The following is an 18,791-nucleotide window of genomic DNA, read 5'->3' as shown; positions in this document are numbered from 1 at the left end:
GTCTCGATGTAATTGGTGAATAATTTAATCGAGTGAACTCTAGGTAGGGCGAGGGCAGGCAAGAGCACCGCCTGATCAGCTAATGAAGATTTGAACAGTCTTTGTTTATTTCCCCCTGAGGAGTAAGAGAGTGCAAGTCTTTATATTGGCCTTTATAAAGGATTGGCCAGCTCTCAAATCTGACTGTCAGGACATCAGTAGTTGCAGCCAAAAAATGTTTTGTGGAGTTAATCTCATTTGTCATTTATGATTAATTTCTAGCCAAGAGGATTTGTGATCAGGAAAAAATGAATCCAAAACTTATTTTGTAGAAACTTACTTTAAAAATATTTTTTTCTCTTTCCTAAAACTAATGTGTATAAAATTGAGGGGCCTAGATAGTGTGGAAGGAAGGATCTATCTCAGCGGAGAGGTCAATAACCAGGGGGCATAGATTTAAAGTAATTGGTAGAAGGATTAGAGGGGAGTTGAGGAGAATTCTTTTCACTCGGAGGGTGGTGGGGGTCTGGAACTCACTGCCTGACTGGGTGGTGGAGGCAGAACCCCTCATCGCATTTAAAAGGTATGTGGATATGCACTAGAAGTGCTGTAACCTACAAGGCTGGGGTCCAAGAGCTGGAATGTGGGATTAGAAACATAGAAAATAGGTGCAGGATAGTTCTTTGTAGGCTGGCACAGACACAAAGGACCGAATGGTTGCCTTCTGTGCCGTAAACTTCTATGATTATATGATATATCAGAGAATAATCTGTTTAGATCCATTCAAATTAGTCGTTAAACAGTTATTCCTTCTATTAAAACAACCTCCTTCAAGCTTTCCGATTTATTCCAGGATAAAGGTTTTTTTTTTCCCGTGACATTGGGATGGCATCTGAAGTTGAACAACATTGCATTCTTCTTCGTTTTTATCACCTGTACATGACATGTGTGTGTTTACCTTCATTTTTACAAAATAAGAATGTTGCACATTGCAGAAATTACAGTTAATGGGAAGGGAAGACCCTAGAACAGAGAGGTTACTGTGCAATGGACCACTTTAAGCTAATTGTTATGTATTGGATAAAGAATCTGACCAGATACTGAGCTCAAAGTAAGGTGTGACCGTAGTCCTTTATTACAGGTCTACAGAGTGCCTCTCCAACCTGTGAGGCCTCCTTATATACAGGTGCTCCCAAGGGATTGTGGGATCCCTTGGGACTCCAGGGGATGAGCCCTCTGGTGGTTAAACAAGGTATTTACAGGTTTACATCTCTCTCTCTCTCTCTCTCTCTCTCTCTCTCTCTGCCCCCCCCCCCCCCCCAAAAATAAGTCAATAGTGTAACTATTTACAATGTGAGCCGATCTGGGGCCTTCCTTTCTCGTTGATTGTCTCGGTGCAAATGCTGGTTTTGGTGAGTCGTTTATTGGGCCCTCGCTGTGCAGCTGGGCTGTCTGATGTGATGAGTCCTGCTGGGCTGCTGCGGGTGATGGGTTCTGCTTTGTGGTCAACCGCTGGGTCGGTTGCCATTGGTGTGTGTGTTGGAGGGTCAAAAAAGGTAGAGTCTAATGTGGGTTGTCCAGGATAGTCTGTGAATCTGAGTTTGGTTTGGTCCAAGTGTTTCCTGTTGATGAGTCCATTTGAAAGTTTGACCAGAAACACCCTACTCCCCTCTTTGGCCACGACAGTGCCAGGAAGTCACCTGGGACCTTGTCCATAGTTCAACACACATACAGGATCATTAATCTCGATTTCGCGTGACACATTTGCGCGATCATGAAAAGTATTCTGTTGAAGCCGCCTGCTCTCTACCTGTTCGTGTGCATCAGGGTGGACTAATGAGAGCCTTGTCTTAAATGCCCTTTTCATGAGCAGTTCAGCGGGGGGTACCCCAGTGAGCGAGTGGGGTCTTGTGCAGTAACTAAGCAGGACTCTGGGTAGGCGAGTCTGCAGTGAGCCTTCAGTTACCCTCTTCAAGCTCTGTGATTGTTTACACTGCTCTCTGCCTGACCATAGGACGCTGGTTTAAACGGGGCAGATGTGATATGTTTGATCCCATTACGGGTCATGAACTCTTTGAACTCTGCACTGGTGAAGCACGGCCCATTGTCACTCAAGGATATCAGGCAGGCCGTGCGTGGCAAACATGGCCCGCAGGCTTTCAGTGGTGGCAGCGGACATGCTTGCCGACATTATCTCACATTCAATCCATTTGGAGTACGCATCTACAACCACTAGGAACATTTTTCCCAAGAGCGGACCTGCATAGTCGACATGGAGGGCCAAGACCATAAACTTAGTGGTGCATTGCTTAACTGTGAACATGTTACATTTGTGCATGCAGGACTCTAAATCTGCATCGATAATGGGCCACCACACGTGGGATCTGGCTATCGCTTTCATGATTACAATGCCTGGGTGGGTACTGTGGAGATCACTAATTAAAGTGTCCCTGCCCTTTTTTGGGTACCACTACCCAATTACCCCATAGAAGGCAGTCTGCCTATATAGACATTTCATCTTTGTGCCGCTGGTACGGCTTTATTTCTTCCTGCATTTCCAACGGGACACTAGACCAACTCCCGTGGAGAGCACAGTTTTTTTTTTTACTAAGGACAGCAAGGGGCCCTGGCTCGTCCAGGTTCTAATCTGTCAGGCGGTAACAGGTGATTGCTCACTCTCGAATGCTTCCATTACCGTAACTAAATCTGCGGGCTGTGCCATCTCCACCCCTGTGGTGGGCAGTGGCAGCCTACTGAGAGCATCGGCACAGTTTTCTGTGCCTGGCCTGTGGCGGATGGCGTAATTGTATGCGGACAACGTGAGTGCCCATCTCTAGATGCGGGCAGATGCATTTGTATTTATCCCCTTATTTTCAGAAAAGAGGGATATCAGTGGCTTATGGTCGGTTTCCAATTCAAATTTGAGCCCAAACAGATAATACATTTTCTTTACCCCATAAACACACGCTAACGCTTTTTCGACATGCTGTTGGCCCCCTCAGCCTTAGACAGACTTCTGGATGCATAAGCAACCGGTTGCAATTTCCCTGATTGATTAGCTTGTTGTAATACACACTCGGCACCATATGACAACGCATCACATGCTAGTACCAAATGCTTACATGGATCATACAACACAAGCAATTTGTTTGAGCATAAGTTTTCTAGCTTTTACAAAGGCATTTTCTTGGTTTTTACTCCATACTCATTCATCTCCTTTACGCAGTAAAGAGTGCAGTGGTTCTAAGACCCGAAAAGAAGTTACCATAGTTCAGGAGTCCGAGAAAGGACCGCAGCTCCGTCACGTTCTGTGTTCTCGGTGCGTTCTTGATTGCCTCCGTCTTCGAATCGGTGGGCCTGATGCCGTCCGCTGCGATTCTTCTCCCCAGGAACTCCACTTCGAACGTTTTAACCTGAGCACCACGCGATTAAGCCGACTAAGAACCTCCTCCAGGTTCTGCAGATGCTCGACGGTGTCCCGTCCTGTAACCAAGATGTCGTCCTGGAAGACCACGGTGCGCGGGGCCGACTTCAGGAAGCTTTCCATGTTCCTCTGGAATATCGCTGCGGCTGATCAAATCCCAAACGGGCATCTGTTGTAAATGAAGAGACCTTTGTGCGTGTTGATACCGGTGAGGCCCTTCGATGATACCTCCAGCTCCTGTGTCATGTAGGCAGAGTGAAAATCCAGCTTCGTGAACATTTTTCCTCTCGCCAGCGTCGCAAGTAGGTCGTCTGCCTTTGGTAGTGGGCATTGATCCTGCAGGGAGAAACGATTGATAGTTACTTTGTATTCATCACAGGTTCTGACGGTGCCGTCTTCATTGAGGACTGGAACAATCGGACTGGCCCTCTCGTTGAATTCGATTGGCGAAGTGATGCCCTCTCTTTGCAGCCGGTCCAGCTCGATCTCTGCCCCCTCTCTCATCATGTACGGTACCGCTCTCACCTTGTGATGGATGAGTCGCGCCCCTGGAATCAGGTGGATCTGCACTTTTGCTTCTTGGAACTTCCCGATGCCTGCTTCGAACAGCAAGGGAAACTTGTTTAGGACCTGGGCACATGAAGTGTCATCGACAGACGAGAGCGCTCTGACGTCGTCCCAGTTCCAGCGAATCTTCCCCAGCCAGCTCCTGCCGAGGAGCGTGGGGCCATCGCTCGGTACCACCCAGAGTGGTAATTTGTGCGCCGCTCCATTATAGGAGACCTTTACAGTAGCACTACCAATTACGGGAATCAGTTCCTTTGTGTACGTTCTCAGTTTAGTACGGATGGGAGTCAGGACTGGCCTTGAGGCCTTGCTGCACCACAATCAAGTCTTTTTGCTCATAATGGACTGGCTCGCGCCCGTGTCCTGCTCCATTGACAGAGAGTCCATTTAATTCAACCTTCAGCTTTATCGGGGAACTCTTTGTGGTAAATGTGTGCACCCCATGTACCTCTGCCTCCTCGGTCTGAGGCTCTGGTTCGTCGTGATCCACCGTGGATCTGTCCTCCTCTGCAACATGGTGGTTTGCAGCTTGCCTGCACATGCGTTGGAGGTGTCCCATTGTTCCACAGCCCTTGCAAATGTATCCTTTGAAGCGGCATGAATGGAAACGATGATCACCCCTGCAGCTCCAACAAGGTGTTAATGGCCTTGCATTCACCACCCTTGATGGTGGACTCAGACATCTGAGGCATGTGAGGCCTGCCCTGTATGTTACGATTCGAAACCATTACTTTGTTCACAGTACTTGCAGCAGCACTCGTGAGCTGAGAGATTTGTTTGGTATTGTCCCTGGTGGCAATGAATGCCTGGGCTATCGCTATGGCTTTACTCAAGGTTGGGGTCTCTACAGTCAAAAATTTGCGAAGTATTACTTCATGGCCAACACCAAGTACAAAGAAGTCCCTGAGCATGTGCTCCAAATGTCCTTCAAATTCGCAATGTCCTGCAAGGCGCCTTAGCCACGGTCCGTAAGGTGTGACCGTAGTCCTTTTATTACAGGTCTCCAGAGTGCCCCTCCAGCCTGTGTGAGGCCTCCTTATGTACAGGTGCTCCCAAGGGATTGTGGGATCCCCTGGGACTCCAGGGGATGAGCCCTCTGGTGGTTAAACAAGATATTTACAAGTTTACATATATAACATTATCAGTTTACTTTGTTTATAAATTAATTTAACTTTACTTGATGTCTTGGATTCACTTGCACAGAACCGGGGGTGGGAGTTAACTGAAGTATGAGGGTATTATGTACAAGTAACTTACTGTCCGACTTAATTCAGGTCATTTTTAGCTACCTTTCTATCTGAAAATCTAATGCCAGCTCGGATAGATTTCTTGCCTTAAAGTTACAGCTATATGTCTAAGTGTTGTAGAGTAGTACACTGGAGCACCAAAGCAAAGTGGTGGGCTTTACATATGATTCACCAAATCAACTGAATTCCTGATCACTGAGCTGTTGGGGGAGGGGATGTTTCCAGCAGAGGCTAGCAGCCTCCCTGTAGAGAAGAGGGAACATTGGGAGGAATTGTTTTTCCTTGGTCACTGTTGTGCACTTCCAAATGGTTGGCTCTAAGTAACATTGCAGGAAGCCTGGGAGTGGTTCGCTAACCCATTGTTTAGCATGTAATTCACTCAACTGGAGGGCTTGAGGAAATTCAAGTTTGCTTTCTGTACAAGATGTCTAATCTTGAAGGTTTTAGTACAGTTACCCAAAAGAATTTAAAAACAATGTTTTGACCTACACAAATGGCTGAGAGTTTATCCAGCTGAGCCATGCAGAGCAGAAAGGATCAAGGTTTGATCCCTGGTCTGTGTTTGGTTAACTAGTCTCGCCTGCAGTAGGGATGCTTTGACTGGCATGGGTTAAAGATGGTAAAAAGTGATATACGGCTGGAATAGAGAGGTGATAGAAAGAGGATGGGACCGAGGTATGAATTATAAATTGAATGTATTGAAGGATGAGGAGCCAGTGCAAATCGGCAAGGACAGGGGTGATGCTTGAGCAGTTTTAAAGCAAGTGGCAGTGGATATCTCCCTTCCAACTGATGCAACACTTGCAGTGAGAAATAAATGAGTATTTAAGGCCTGAAAGAGGTTGGCTGGCTGGGGGTTGGAAGCACTTCAGATGGATGGGCGATGAAGCATTTGGGCCAGGGAGCTGAGAGCCAAACTGGAGCAAGGTGATGGCAACAGATACTGAATCTTTCATCTTGTTGGCTAAAGTGGACTGATCACAAGAGGGTGCCTTCAACTAATCTCGAGGGTAATTAGAACCCGAGCACTAATTTACTGACCAATCAGATGTCAGGAGATGGATAATAGGGGAAGAGTGCAGGTTTAAAAAATACATATATATTTTTAATCTATCTGGATGTGGCCAAACTGTTCTCGCCATGAAGCATGTGCATTATTGGCAAATTGAGGTAGTACAATGATATTGAGCAAGGAAAAAGAATTCAAGATTTGAGACCTGCATTAAAGGTCAGGTTAATGAGAATAGCATGCAAGTTGAGCATCCTTTCCTCACTGGTCTAAACATTGTAGATGTAGAATGCAATGTGTACTAATGTGCAATAAAAATAGCTAGAGCGAATCTTACAATGTGATCTGTGTTGTAGAGGGGCTTGGTGTAGAAATAGCAATATGTGAGGAATTGTAAAGTGATTTGATTTTGTGTAGTCATTCAGGATGAAAACTGGTGACATTGCTCTGATGAACTCAAATTGAACTTGCAGCTGGGTGTTTCAGATCCATTGAATCCTCCTCGTGATTTTAACTTTTATTTTTAAACCTCTCAGCGAGCTCTCCAGCTCGTTGCTTCAATAGACAGGAGAGTAGTCGGTGCTGACTTGTATTTTAATTGTCCTGCCCCCCCCCCCCCGTGTGTTTGGGTGGGGGGGGCGGATGTAGGTGTATCATTTCCCTTGCCAGTTTTGTCCATTCACGCTCCCACTATGCATTATGGCGAAAACTAGACTGAGGAGGGGAGCGGGGTGTACACATTACTGCTGTCCCCAGATCAACATTCATAAAGGCCGAGTCACCAATTTCAGTGGATAGCTAGGACCTCTTGAGAATGGCAGTGTTGAGTCCTGACCAAAGTAAATAAGCATGTATTTGTAAAACTGTCATTTGTTACTGTACTGAACAGATAAATATTTGTTTTGGACACTCGAGGACATTTTATGGAATGCGAGCTTTGTAGGTACCTTGAGCATCTATGTGACTTAGCCAGGGTAGTTAGTTCAAATAAATTAGCTTTATTATTGTGTCCTAGCTGTGGTGGTAGATTTCTATTTTTAGATTCATTTTTCAGCACTGAATAAACATTCTAGCAAGAATTTTATTTCTGATTCCCTAACAATTTATATTACTAAATAATATACATGAAATCCAGTCTATTAATGAGGTAGTGGTTTAGCAATGCTGCATATGTAGAAAATAGAATGATTCCTTTGTACATGTTGCAATTTCTGGGAAAGTTCCGAGTTAGGCCAACATAGAAACATAGAAAATAGGTGCAGGAGTAGGCCATTCGGCCCTTCGAGCCTGCACCGCCATTCAATGAGTTCATGGCTGAACATGCAACTTCAGTACCCCATTCCTGCTTTCTTGCCATACCCCTTGATCCCCCTAGTAGTAAGGACTACATCTAACTCCTTTTTGAATATATTTAGTGAATTGGCCTCAACAACTTTCTGTGGTAGAGAATTCCACAGGTTCACCACTCTCTGGGTGAAGAAGTTTCTCCTCATCTCGGTCCTAAATGGCTTACCCCTTATCCTTAGACTGTGACCCCTGGTTCTGGACTTCCCCAACATTGGGAACATTCTTCCTGCATCTAACCTGTCGAACCCATCAGAATTTTAAACGTTTCTATGAGGTCCCCTCTCATTCTTCTGAACTCCAGTGAATACAAGCCCAGTTGATTTAGTCTTTCTTGATCGGTCAGTCCCGCCATCCCGGGAATCAGTCTGGTGAACCTTCGCTGCACTCCCTCAATAACAAGAATGTCCTTCCTCAAGTTAGGAGACCAAAACTGTACACAATACTCCAGGTGTGGCCTCACCAAGGCCCTGTACAACTGTAGCAACACCTCCCTGCCCCTGTACTCAAATCCCCTCGCTATGAAGGCCAACATGCCATTTGCTTTCTTAACCACCTGCTGTACCTGCATGCCAATCTTCAATGACTGATGTACCATGACACCCAGGTCTCGTTGCACCTCCCCTTTTCCTAATCTGTCACCATTCAGATAATAGTCTGTCTCTCTGTTTTTACCACCAAAGTGGACAACCTCACATTTATCCAATTATACTTCATCTGCCATGCATTTGCCCACTCATCTAACCTATCCAAGTCGCTCTGCAGCCTCATAGCATCCTCCTCGCAGCTCTCACTGCCACCTAACTTAGTGTCATCCGCAAATTTGGAGATACTACATTTAATCCCCTCGTCTAAATCATTAATGTATAATGTAAACAGCTGGGGCCCCAGCACAGAACCTTGCGGTACCCCACTACTCACCGTCTGCCATTCTGAAAAGTCCCCATTTACTCCTCCTTTTTGCTTCCTGTCTGACAACCATTTCTCAATCCATGTCAGCACACTACCCCCAATCCCATGTGCTTTAACTTTGCACATTAATCTCTTGTGTGGGACCTTGTCGAAAGCCTTCTGAAAGTCCAAATATACCACATCAACTGGTTCTCCCTTGTCCACTCTACTGGAAACATCCTCACAAAATTCCAGAAGATTTGTCAAGCATGATTTCCCTTTCTCAAATCCATGCTGACTTGGACCTATCATGTCACCTCTTTCCAAATGCGCTGCTATGACATCCTTAATAATTGATTCCATCATCTTACCCACTACCGATGTCAGGCTGACCGGTCTATAATTCCCTGTTTTCTCTCTCCTTTTTTTTTTAAAAAGTGGGGTTACATTGGCTACCCTCCACTCGATAGGAACTGATCCAGAGTCAATGGAATGTTGGAAAATGACTGTCAATGCATCCACTATTTCCAAGGCCACCTCCTTAAGTACTCTGGAATGCAGTCCATCAGGCCCTGGAGATTTATCGGCCTTCAGTCCCATCAATTTCCCCAACACAATTTCCCGACTAATAAGAATTTCCCTCAGTTCCTCCTCCTTACTAGACCCTCTGACCCTTCTTATATCCGGAATGTTGTTAGTGTTTTCCTTAGTGAATACCGAACCAAAGTACGTGTTCAATTGGTCCGCCATTTCTTTGTTCCCCGTTATGACTTCCCCTGATTCTGACTGCAGGGGACCTTCGTTTGTCTTTACTAACCTTTTTCTCTTTACATATCTATAGAAACTTTTGCAATCCGTCTTAATGTTCCCTGCAAGCTTCTTCTCGTACTCCATTTTCCCTGCCCTAATCAAACCCTTTGACCTCCTCTGCTGAGTTCTAAATTTCTCCCAGTATCCGGATTCGCTGCTATTTCTGGCCAATTTGTATGCCACTTCCTTGGCTTTAATACTATCCCTGATTTCCCTTGATAGCCACGGTTGACCCACCTTCGCTTTTTTATTTTTATGCCAGACAGGAATGTACAATTGTTGAGTGCTGCCCTCCCCTGATGAGTCATCTCCCTCAACAGTACTCAAAACAGTGTATCTGTTTTGCAGGGGGATGACCACAGGGGACCCCTGCACTACCTTCTTTGCACTGCTCTTCCTGCTGGTCTTCCATTCCCTATCTGGCTGCGGACCCTTCTCCTGTGGTATGACCAACTCGCTACACGTGATACTCACGTCATTCTCAGCATCGTGGATGCTCCCGAGTGAATCCACCCTCAGCTCCATCTCTGCAACGCGGACCGTCAGGAGCTGGAGGTGGATACACTTCCCGCACATGTAGTCATCAGGGACACTGGACTCATCCCTGAGTTCCCACATGGTACAGGAGGAGCATAACACACGACCGAGCTCTTCTGCCATGACTTAACCTTTAGATAGGCAACAATAATGTTAAAGTTTACTCACTGTTAAAGAGAAGAAAGAAAAACTACTCACCAATCACCAGCCAATCACTTACCCGTTTGGCTGTGACGTCACCTTTCTGTTTCTTTTTACTACTTTTTTGCCTTCTCCCTGTAGCTGCACAAGCACGCCTTTTATAGGCCTCACCAACCCCAGACTAGAGCTGCTCCAACTGCCGCCGCCTCATTCTCCCGCTGGGCCTTTTATAGGCCTCACCAACCCTGGACTCGCGCTGCTCCCATAAAAGGGGAAGAATTCAGTAATATCATGCAAAATGACGCCAGACAGATGTCATTGCACTATGATGCAGACAAAGATGTGCCATTTAATCAGAAGTGTGTGCAGAAGTCTCTGGGGGAAAAAAATCTGTGAAAACAAGCCTAATCCTGGCCTGGGAATTCTTGACCTCCTAATTGTCAGTGGTGTCCTCCATACATACATCCTGCCACTGAGGATTCTGTTTGTAACCTACGTGCCTGCAATTACACCTCCTTGGATTCCTTGCAGTAGATGTATGGAGTACCATTGACTTAATTAGGTAGAGACCAGATGGAAAGCTTTTTCTAGCCAAAGTGGGAGAGTAGTTTTGAATAATTTGAGGCAACATTCAAAAAGAAAAACATTAAAAACTAGAACATGCTTCCCAGTGGGCTGTGCAATTGGGCACAAGCATAGTCTGGAAAACAGACCCTGCATGTTAAACAGTATAATACACGATTGGTGTGATTTACTACATGTATTTCTAGGTCATAGTGGTGGCTTCTAGCATTTTTGACTGGTGAAGCACATGCCTACCCAAGCCAGCTTGTTGCCATGCATGGCAGCATGTACAATGCATTTTATTTTCATGTCAATAGCAAGGTTTCATTAAGAAAATGCAAGGTTAAAGACAAGAGTATGAGGGGAACCGATAAACAGATGGGAGAAGATGAAGCCAATAAGCATTTGGCAAAGCGAGCTCCTTTTCTTGAACTTGTGCTTCCCGATACTGCCCTGAACATAAGAACATAAGAAATAGGAGCAGGAGTCGGCCATACGGCCCCTCGGGCCTGCTCTGACATTTAATACGATCATGGCTGATCCGATCATGGACTCTGGTCCACGTGCCTGCCCGCTCAGAATGCTATAAATGCACTCGGATGAGGAGCTTATCAATAATGTAATGCAATAGTGGAACCTTATGTAAACACCAACTGGAATTCACCAGGCAAATAGAAAATAACTTCCAGCAAGCGCACCTTGGTTAAATCAGTAAGAAACACACACACAATCTCTGCTGTGTGTGATAATTCTACATGAGGCAGTGTCTTTCTTGCCTCTCTCTGGTCATAGTGTATGATCCTGTATAAATTGCCAGTGCAAACAGGCTGCTCCTTAAGTATATAATTTTACCTTTTCTCTGGATCTTCCTTCTAGGTCATACACAAACATTTTTACTTGAAGAGAGCTGAAGTTATGGCCCAGTGTGAAGAGTGGATTGCTGATATTCAACAGTACAGCAGTGACAAGCGGGTTGGCAGGACCATGTCTCATCACGCAGCTGCTTTGAAGGTAAGGCTGAGAAAAATAGTTACTTATAGATATACTTAAGTACATATAGATTTAGCAAAATCTTTGAGAGAATTTTTCCTTAAAATATACTTCTGAGGCATTGAGGTAAAACCCAACCAGTTTGATTGCACTAATTAGGATTCAGCTAATCGAAACATACTTTATAGGTAAAAGGGTAGCAGTTGAATCTATTTAATGTCCAACTAGTGACCATCTTGGATAAGGAAGGTCTCCATGTCTAGGTGGCAGCAAGATACCATGCTAGATGATCAAAGTTTCTTTTTAAATCAAGGTTTCATTGGCATTTCCAGCCTAAGGAAAGCCTAGATTTGGAAGATTGGCATGGTTGCATCATGGCTATTTGATACAAAATTTGCATCCAAACACCCAAGTGCTTGATTAATTTGATGAACAAAAATGTGGTACCGGTAGTGTCGAGAATCTGGACACCAGGACAATCCATGGCGGGGTTGTCCAGAATCCGGAAAATGTTCCAGAATCTGGACCCCAGCCTTGGGCCCCCACCCGGGCCGCCGCCGACCTCCGCTGTCGCTCGGCCGCCCAACCACCCCCTCCCCTACCTACCTACCTTGGCCCAGGTGTTTTCCGGACTTGGGACGTCAAAAAGACATTACGAAGTCCGGAAATAAACCGAATCCGGAGCGGCCTCGGTTCCGAGGCTTCCGGATTCTCGACGCTGTACTTGTACAATCAGTGTTGCACAAAAAAGAGGTAAACCTCAACAACGTATACTTGATCCAATACAACCCGAGTGTCCTGCAACAAGTACATAAACATTTATTGTAGTTAAAATGTAATAACCAGAGTTTTGGAATTCTTTTAAGAAGGAAACAACTGGTACAGTTATTGATGTCCTTTGGTATCTGTGGTTTCACCAAGATTAGAACCAAATGAAACCTGAATGTGTGGGCAGGAACAAAGGAAATGTAAACCTGGTTTGTTGAATCCTGAAAATTCCACGCAATCATTTTGTCTGTGAAACCGTTGGTATTTTTATTTGCTTTGCCAAATTTTTTTGAATACTAGCATGACAAGTGGAACTAAGATTATAAATCCAATAAAAGGCTATAATGAGACCGTCCTATAAAATATCAAGTCAAAGTAAAACATTGTGGTTACAAAGGATTTGTCATTATGACCAGAGCCACTGGTTAATAGGTGAGTTTCTATTATGAAATCGAAGAAAATTCTGCATGAACTGGTAATGAGGGGCTGGGGGGGGGGTGTGGGAGATGTGGGGGAGGGGAGGAGATTCTGTTTCCTTGCAATTCTGCTCCCCTGCAAAAACCTTCCTGCTCTGCTCCCCACTTGCCCCTTATCTAACTGATGCTGCTGTTTTGTTGAGGCAAACTCTGCTGTACGCTGTGGGCAGGAGTCGGAGATCTAATAGTAGGTGGGGGAATTCCTGCTCGTGGTGTGTGGCAAAATGTAGTCCCCAGGTGCGGCAGCAGCCTCATCGAGGTGAGCTGGAAGTGACAGAGGGGGAATCGGGTAAGGTTTCCCATCAACTGGTAGGGGAGGAAGGAGATATCAAACTTGTAATCCTGGAGCTACAGTTCCGTTTGAATCGGCAGGTGCTGATTTTACACCGCATCTGTCATGTAATGGTTCCGACTGCGCTCACACTACCAACTTCAACAATAAAAATGCAACGCCAGAGATTAATTGTGATAAATAAACCCCAACGTTGTAGTCAGGGCTATGTGAAAGAGTGTGCCGGGTGAACTTTTGGCGTGGGTGGGGGGAGGAATTGGAGAAGTGTACCAACTGGAACTGGGGAGGAGGGGGAAGAAAGAGGTAACGAGCTGAGTGCTTGCCAACATGAACTGGGAGTGAAGTGGGGGGAGGGCAAAAGAGGGTGGAGAAGAGTACCACCAGCATGAACTGGTTTGGGGGGAGAAAGAGAAAGGAGGGCTCCCAGCATGCGCTGGTGGGGGGAGGGTGGGGAGAGAGAGGAAGACTGCTAGCATGGATTGGTGGGTGGTGCGGAAGAGGAGGAGGACGACCAGCATGAACTTGGAAGGGAGAAGAGGGTTGATTGACTTTAAAGGAATTGCCAAATTTTAAAACAATTTAACAAACTGATTTAGCATCAGGAGCCTGCTGATGTATATCCACAGTAGAATACAATTCCGCGGCAATTATTGTCATAATATTCCGCATTGTTCCAGTGGTCCTGATTCTGATCAATACCTAGTTAAATTAAATAGCTTTCTGTTGCTTTCAAATAAAATGGGAGGGGGAATGTGCTGCATTTTTCATGGAGCTGTCCTGGTTTTATTAATATGGTTTCAGAAATTCTATTAAATATTTAGCTAGCTTTTATGAGCAGAATGGTTTGGAACGAATATAACCAACTAAACATCCATCACATGCTTTTTTTTACGACTAAGTGCCGTCTGATTATCTTGCAGCGTCATACTGCACAGCTGCGTGATGAGCTGCTGAAGCTTCCCTGCCCCGAGGGCCTCGAGCCAGAGTGTGACGAGACAGTGGAGAAAAATGAAGAGGCTGCGATTGGTGAAACACAACCTGTATCACAGGGCGAAGAGAAGCCCAGCAGCAGCAGAGACCACTCCCCTAGTGACGTCAAACTATGATCTGCAGAGCGTGGACTTGAAAGACTCAAAAGGCTTTGAAGCACAAGCCAAACTTTGTCAATATTTGTATGTAAGAAGCTAATTATGTAATTGGTAATAAAATTGAACTATGCTATGCCCTTAAAGGTAAAACCGTTTAAATCAATATGATCTTTTATTTACCTGTAAAAGAGTGTAAACTTTTTTGTGCTTTTATTTTTCAATTGTGACATAACCACTACATGGTATGTTTGAAAAAAATTGTTCATGTATACACTGATGACAAACTGATAAATCACTGATATAAGGGAAATACATTAGAATGTTTACCGAATGTTAATTTTTCAGTTTTGACCATTAGAGGACGGTTGTAACCAGGAATATATTGTCATCCTTATAGATACTTCGCTTATTTAAAAATACAGATTAGGTTTGATAGCCCCCCCCCCCCTCCCCTCATGCCCCTTCTCTTCCCCCTCCCTCCAAAAAAATGTTTGGCCATATTCATTGCTCATATTCAATTTCTACAAACTCCTGTAACTTCAATAAAAGATGAATGGACATTCTATACAGCTACGATTGATTACTGGTACGTTAACAGTACTGTTAATTACTGAATTCATGAACGTTTTTATGATGAGTCTTAAATACATTTTTAATAAATATTACTTGCTTTGGTTCACATGAATGCATATTGGACTCTGGAGTTATGAAGTATTATGAGAATCATTAAATTGCATTTTGGAAATACAGCCTTACACTATCAACCTGGGGAGCAAATGGAATATAATTGTTTTTAGGTATTTTGAAGTGCTGGGCATGTTGCTGCTAATCCTCCATAGAGAGTGGTAGAATGTAAGTTCACGCCTGCAGTTCCTCATGTGAAGTTCAGATCTCAGCCATATGTTTGGAGATACCAAGTTGGCACTATTCAGAGAAATCGGACAGATTGTTCAGGGAGCTTCAGGTGCATCTCCTGCGGGCTGGCTCAAGGCTTCCCCAGAGGTCGGGGAGACATTAGTTTTAAAGCCGATTGAACAATGTGTTTTGCTTTAAAGTGGTATGAGGAAAACTATTGCTAGAGTAGACCTTGTTTGTGGATTGTCTTTGGTAGTCATGCAAAAAGAATGATAGTTACTTTTATGACTTGCTGATTAACCACAAGCACTAATGTATTATAGTGAGTTCATTATTGTATTAGTGCAACCTATTGACTTCTACGGTTACCTTTTGCCAACTGTCAATTGGTATCCTTTCACATGTATAAATCAACCACAAGACTAAGTATTCAGTGTTTCTACTAAAGGTTGTTGGGGTATGAGTATCGGGGGTGAACTATCAGCTTGGGTTAAGAGAGCCCAGAAATGAAGCGTGGTTGGTTGTGAACAATATTTTAATCTCAAATAATATGAAGGCTTCTTATCAACAAAATCCTGTTTTTAGGGAAGGAGAAGAACAGGCAGATTTCCATGAGCTGTCTGAATCAAATCTACATTTGATTTCAATATTTCAGAATTACCCAAATAGTTTGATCTTCATAAATAGTAAAGTTTGTAATCCCAACAGAGATTATTGAGACAATAGTGGCTGATCATAGGCTGTTGTGTGCAAATTTGATTTCAATTTACAATCCACCCTAGAGTGTTCAGAAGATAAACTGTTGTATCCTTAACTTAGATTTTTACAGGCGTTGTCAGTCTCCTGGAGGGTGACTTGCATGGCCTCCCAATACATTATATGAAACTCTACAAAACAGCTGAGCAGGCTAGTTTAGGTGTGCACACTAAGAAAACAAAGCTTACCCTATCACGGGTGGAAAAATAACATCAGTGACTGCTGTACATAGGAACAGGAGTAGGCCATTCATTATGAGCTTGGTTTATTCCGGTGTCTGGAGCCCTCTGGGAATGGATCTTGTAGTAGGAGGGTGGTCTACAAACTTGAGAATCTGGCCGGTTAAGCTGAAGCTGAATATCAATGGATATTAATTCCACTTAACAAATTTAGCCCTTGACCAGAGGCTTGTAGCTCAGTTCGACAACTGCTGATTTGGAATTGGAGGCTCTGCCTGTATTGCTGCAGAACACAGAAAGCGTACTCTAATTGGCATAAATCTGTTCGCCCAAACATTACCCAGGGTCTACTGAAATTACCAGATGAGGCAGTGATGCAGTAAAATGACTACAGTTTAACATTTGAGTTCCATGTACCAACAGAATGAGTTTCATCAGCTATTGGTTTCCTCTAATGTGAAGCCATTTGATTCTCTACAGTGTACAGGAGTTCAACCTGAGTGTCTCATTTTATCGGATGTAGATACATGTCCTATTTACATTTGAACCAGTAGTTTCCAGTATGGCTCATTCAAGATACCAGTTAAATGACACCAAGGTGCTGTCCCACAAGTGGGCAGTGATTACACAGGCATCATTGTGCCAGTCTGCACTTGCACTCTACTACAATTGTTGCACTGGGATTAAACATCTGATAACAATCTGTAGTAAGTTTCATCTGGCTAGTGAGGAATTTACAAGTTTCCCTCTGATTGCCTGCCAGATTCACTGCACAAAATAAAGTGAGATGTACAAATCAATAACATGAAAATAAATTGGAAACTGCTAACTGATCTTGCATCTATAATGAGAATTTGTTCAGTATTGAAATGTCAAAGTTGGTATTCTACATTTTGACTACTTCTGTAGTTACCTACTCAATACTACACTTTTGTACATGATGTAGATCATATGTTTTTAATAAATACTATTATATTGCAAAGCACAATGATGGCCGTGTGTTTGCAAATAAACAAAGTGCAGAGTGGATGGATCAGTTTGTACTGTTCTCCATGGCCATAGATGAATGTCTTGGGAAGTCTTGTATCTGATACTATACAGGATCTAATAAGGGAAAGAAAGCTATTGAGATTATTTTCTTAACATTTTAGATGCAAGAGGTGTTACTGTATTTCCAAAATAGGATTTGAGGAAATCTTAATGTAACTACATTCAGCAACGTGCAATCCATTGGCAGGTTCTTCAGTTTTGCTAACCCACAGCCACGGAGCTGACTGTAAATTGAAGTGGACCAACTGAGTCTAGCATGTGACTTGTGAAGACACAAGTAGTAGCAAAGGATGTAACCGGACATTAAAAATGTTAACTAAGCCAGGCAAATATTCAGGGAGTATTGGTTTATGAAGAATAGGACCAGGAATTCTTGACAACTGATGAATCCCAATCAAGTTCATGGGTTAGTTGACATCTCTGCTCCAATTAATATTTTTAGCGGGAAAGCCAAGTGAATCTGCAGTCTATTCCTTAGGGAATATTACTCCATAGGCGTACCTACTTACATTCCGTTTTTCAAACCTATTTCAAGGCTAAGTCATTAAGGTTATCTCGCAAGGGAAACTTCTTTGGACAACAACTTCTGGAGCTACCAGTGAAACGTGAGTCGTGCCTTACGGTGCAGTCTAAATGACTTGCTCCTGTCCCTTAAGGCAAAAAGATTCCAATGTTACTTGGTTTAAGCTATGTAGACTAAGGAACCTGTGCGTGCTCATAGAAATCCTAATTCAAAACCACACCATCGCAATAGTGATAATCATAGGCAGTCCCTCGCAGAGCGGATGACTTGCTTCCATGCCAAAAAGGGATGAGTCCACAGGTGTTTCAATGAAGAACCTAATATTCCAGGTTCCGAACTACATCGTGAGGGGTGGAAGATGCCTGTATGTTTTTTTTTAATGTGGTGGACGTTGCACACCAGCCATCACACGGGCTTGACAGAGCTAGGTCTTGGTCCAGTGGCAAGGATTAACCAAGACGACTGGAGACCAGCTCTGCTGCACAGACCGAGTGTGCACACATTTTGCAGTGTGGGCTGGCCCGTTCCTCGCCTCTTCTCGGCCCCAGATTCACACACCTCCTGGTCCTGAGCCCTGAGGAACCCCATTGGAAACGACCTCCAGTCACAAAAGCTCCCCTCAACCATTACCACATGCTGCCTGCCACTGAGCCAATTTTGGATCCAATTTGCCACTTTGTCATGGGCTATTACTTTTTTGATTAGCCTGCCATGTGGGACCTCGTCAAAAGCCTCGCTAAAATCCAAGGAGTAAACAACTTCTTTCAGGGGGGAAATTGAGACTAATCTGCCTAATATTAGACTCCACAGCCACTAATCTTTATCCATGTCAAGCTACCAATAGGGAAGAGAATTCAATAATCCATTTCTTGTCTAAGGCCCAATTAATGAGTGAGAAACTTTTCGGATATTATACCTTTTATATCAAGGAAATGCTTTCCTGTTGATTAAGATCACTAATTGAACCAAACAAAATCTTTCAAGAGATCTTGGCTTCTGAGGTTGTTACTTTGTTACACCATGAAGCCATAAAACATGCTTCCTGAGGGCAGAAATAAAGAATTTAACTCCTTGTATCAACTTTTTGTACGCCTTAGGTTCTTGAACAAATTTACTTGGAAGGAGAATTTTTAAGATGATGCCACAAATTATCCAATTGGTATGCTGGGAGGTTAGCTGATGGTAATGGCGTTGATCATTTGTAACTCCAAAACTGCCTTAAATTCAACATGCAGAGTACATTTATCAGTGAAAAACTAGGGGATAACATTAATAAAGGGAGCAGCAAGTTATATTACATT

General features: G+C 43.9%; 1 protein-coding gene across 5 annotated transcripts in view; it reads left to right on the top strand.

Annotated features, from left to right (window-relative positions):
* birc6 (baculoviral IAP repeat containing 6) overlaps positions 1-16,763 on the top strand; it is a 326,307-nt gene extending 309,544 nt beyond the window's left edge. For all 5 annotated transcript variants that reach the window (XM_070889262.1, XM_070889261.1, XM_070889260.1 and 2 more), the window contains 2 exons: positions 11,390-11,524; positions 13,960-16,763. In XM_070889262.1, coding sequence (XP_070745363.1) covers positions 11,390-11,524; positions 13,960-14,145 — 321 coding nt within the window. In that variant the 3' untranslated portion in view covers positions 14,146-16,763. The remainder of the gene's footprint in view (positions 1-11,389; positions 11,525-13,959) is intronic.
* Positions 16,764-18,791: the final 2,028 nt, after the last annotated feature.

Source organism: Pristiophorus japonicus, chromosome 9, assembly GCF_044704955.1.
Source record: "Pristiophorus japonicus isolate sPriJap1 chromosome 9, sPriJap1.hap1, whole genome shotgun sequence".
Lineage (NCBI taxonomy): Eukaryota > Metazoa > Chordata > Chondrichthyes > Pristiophoridae > Pristiophorus > Pristiophorus japonicus.
The sequence above is the reverse complement of the archived record's forward strand: the minus strand, read 5'-3'. Positions and strand labels throughout refer to the sequence as shown.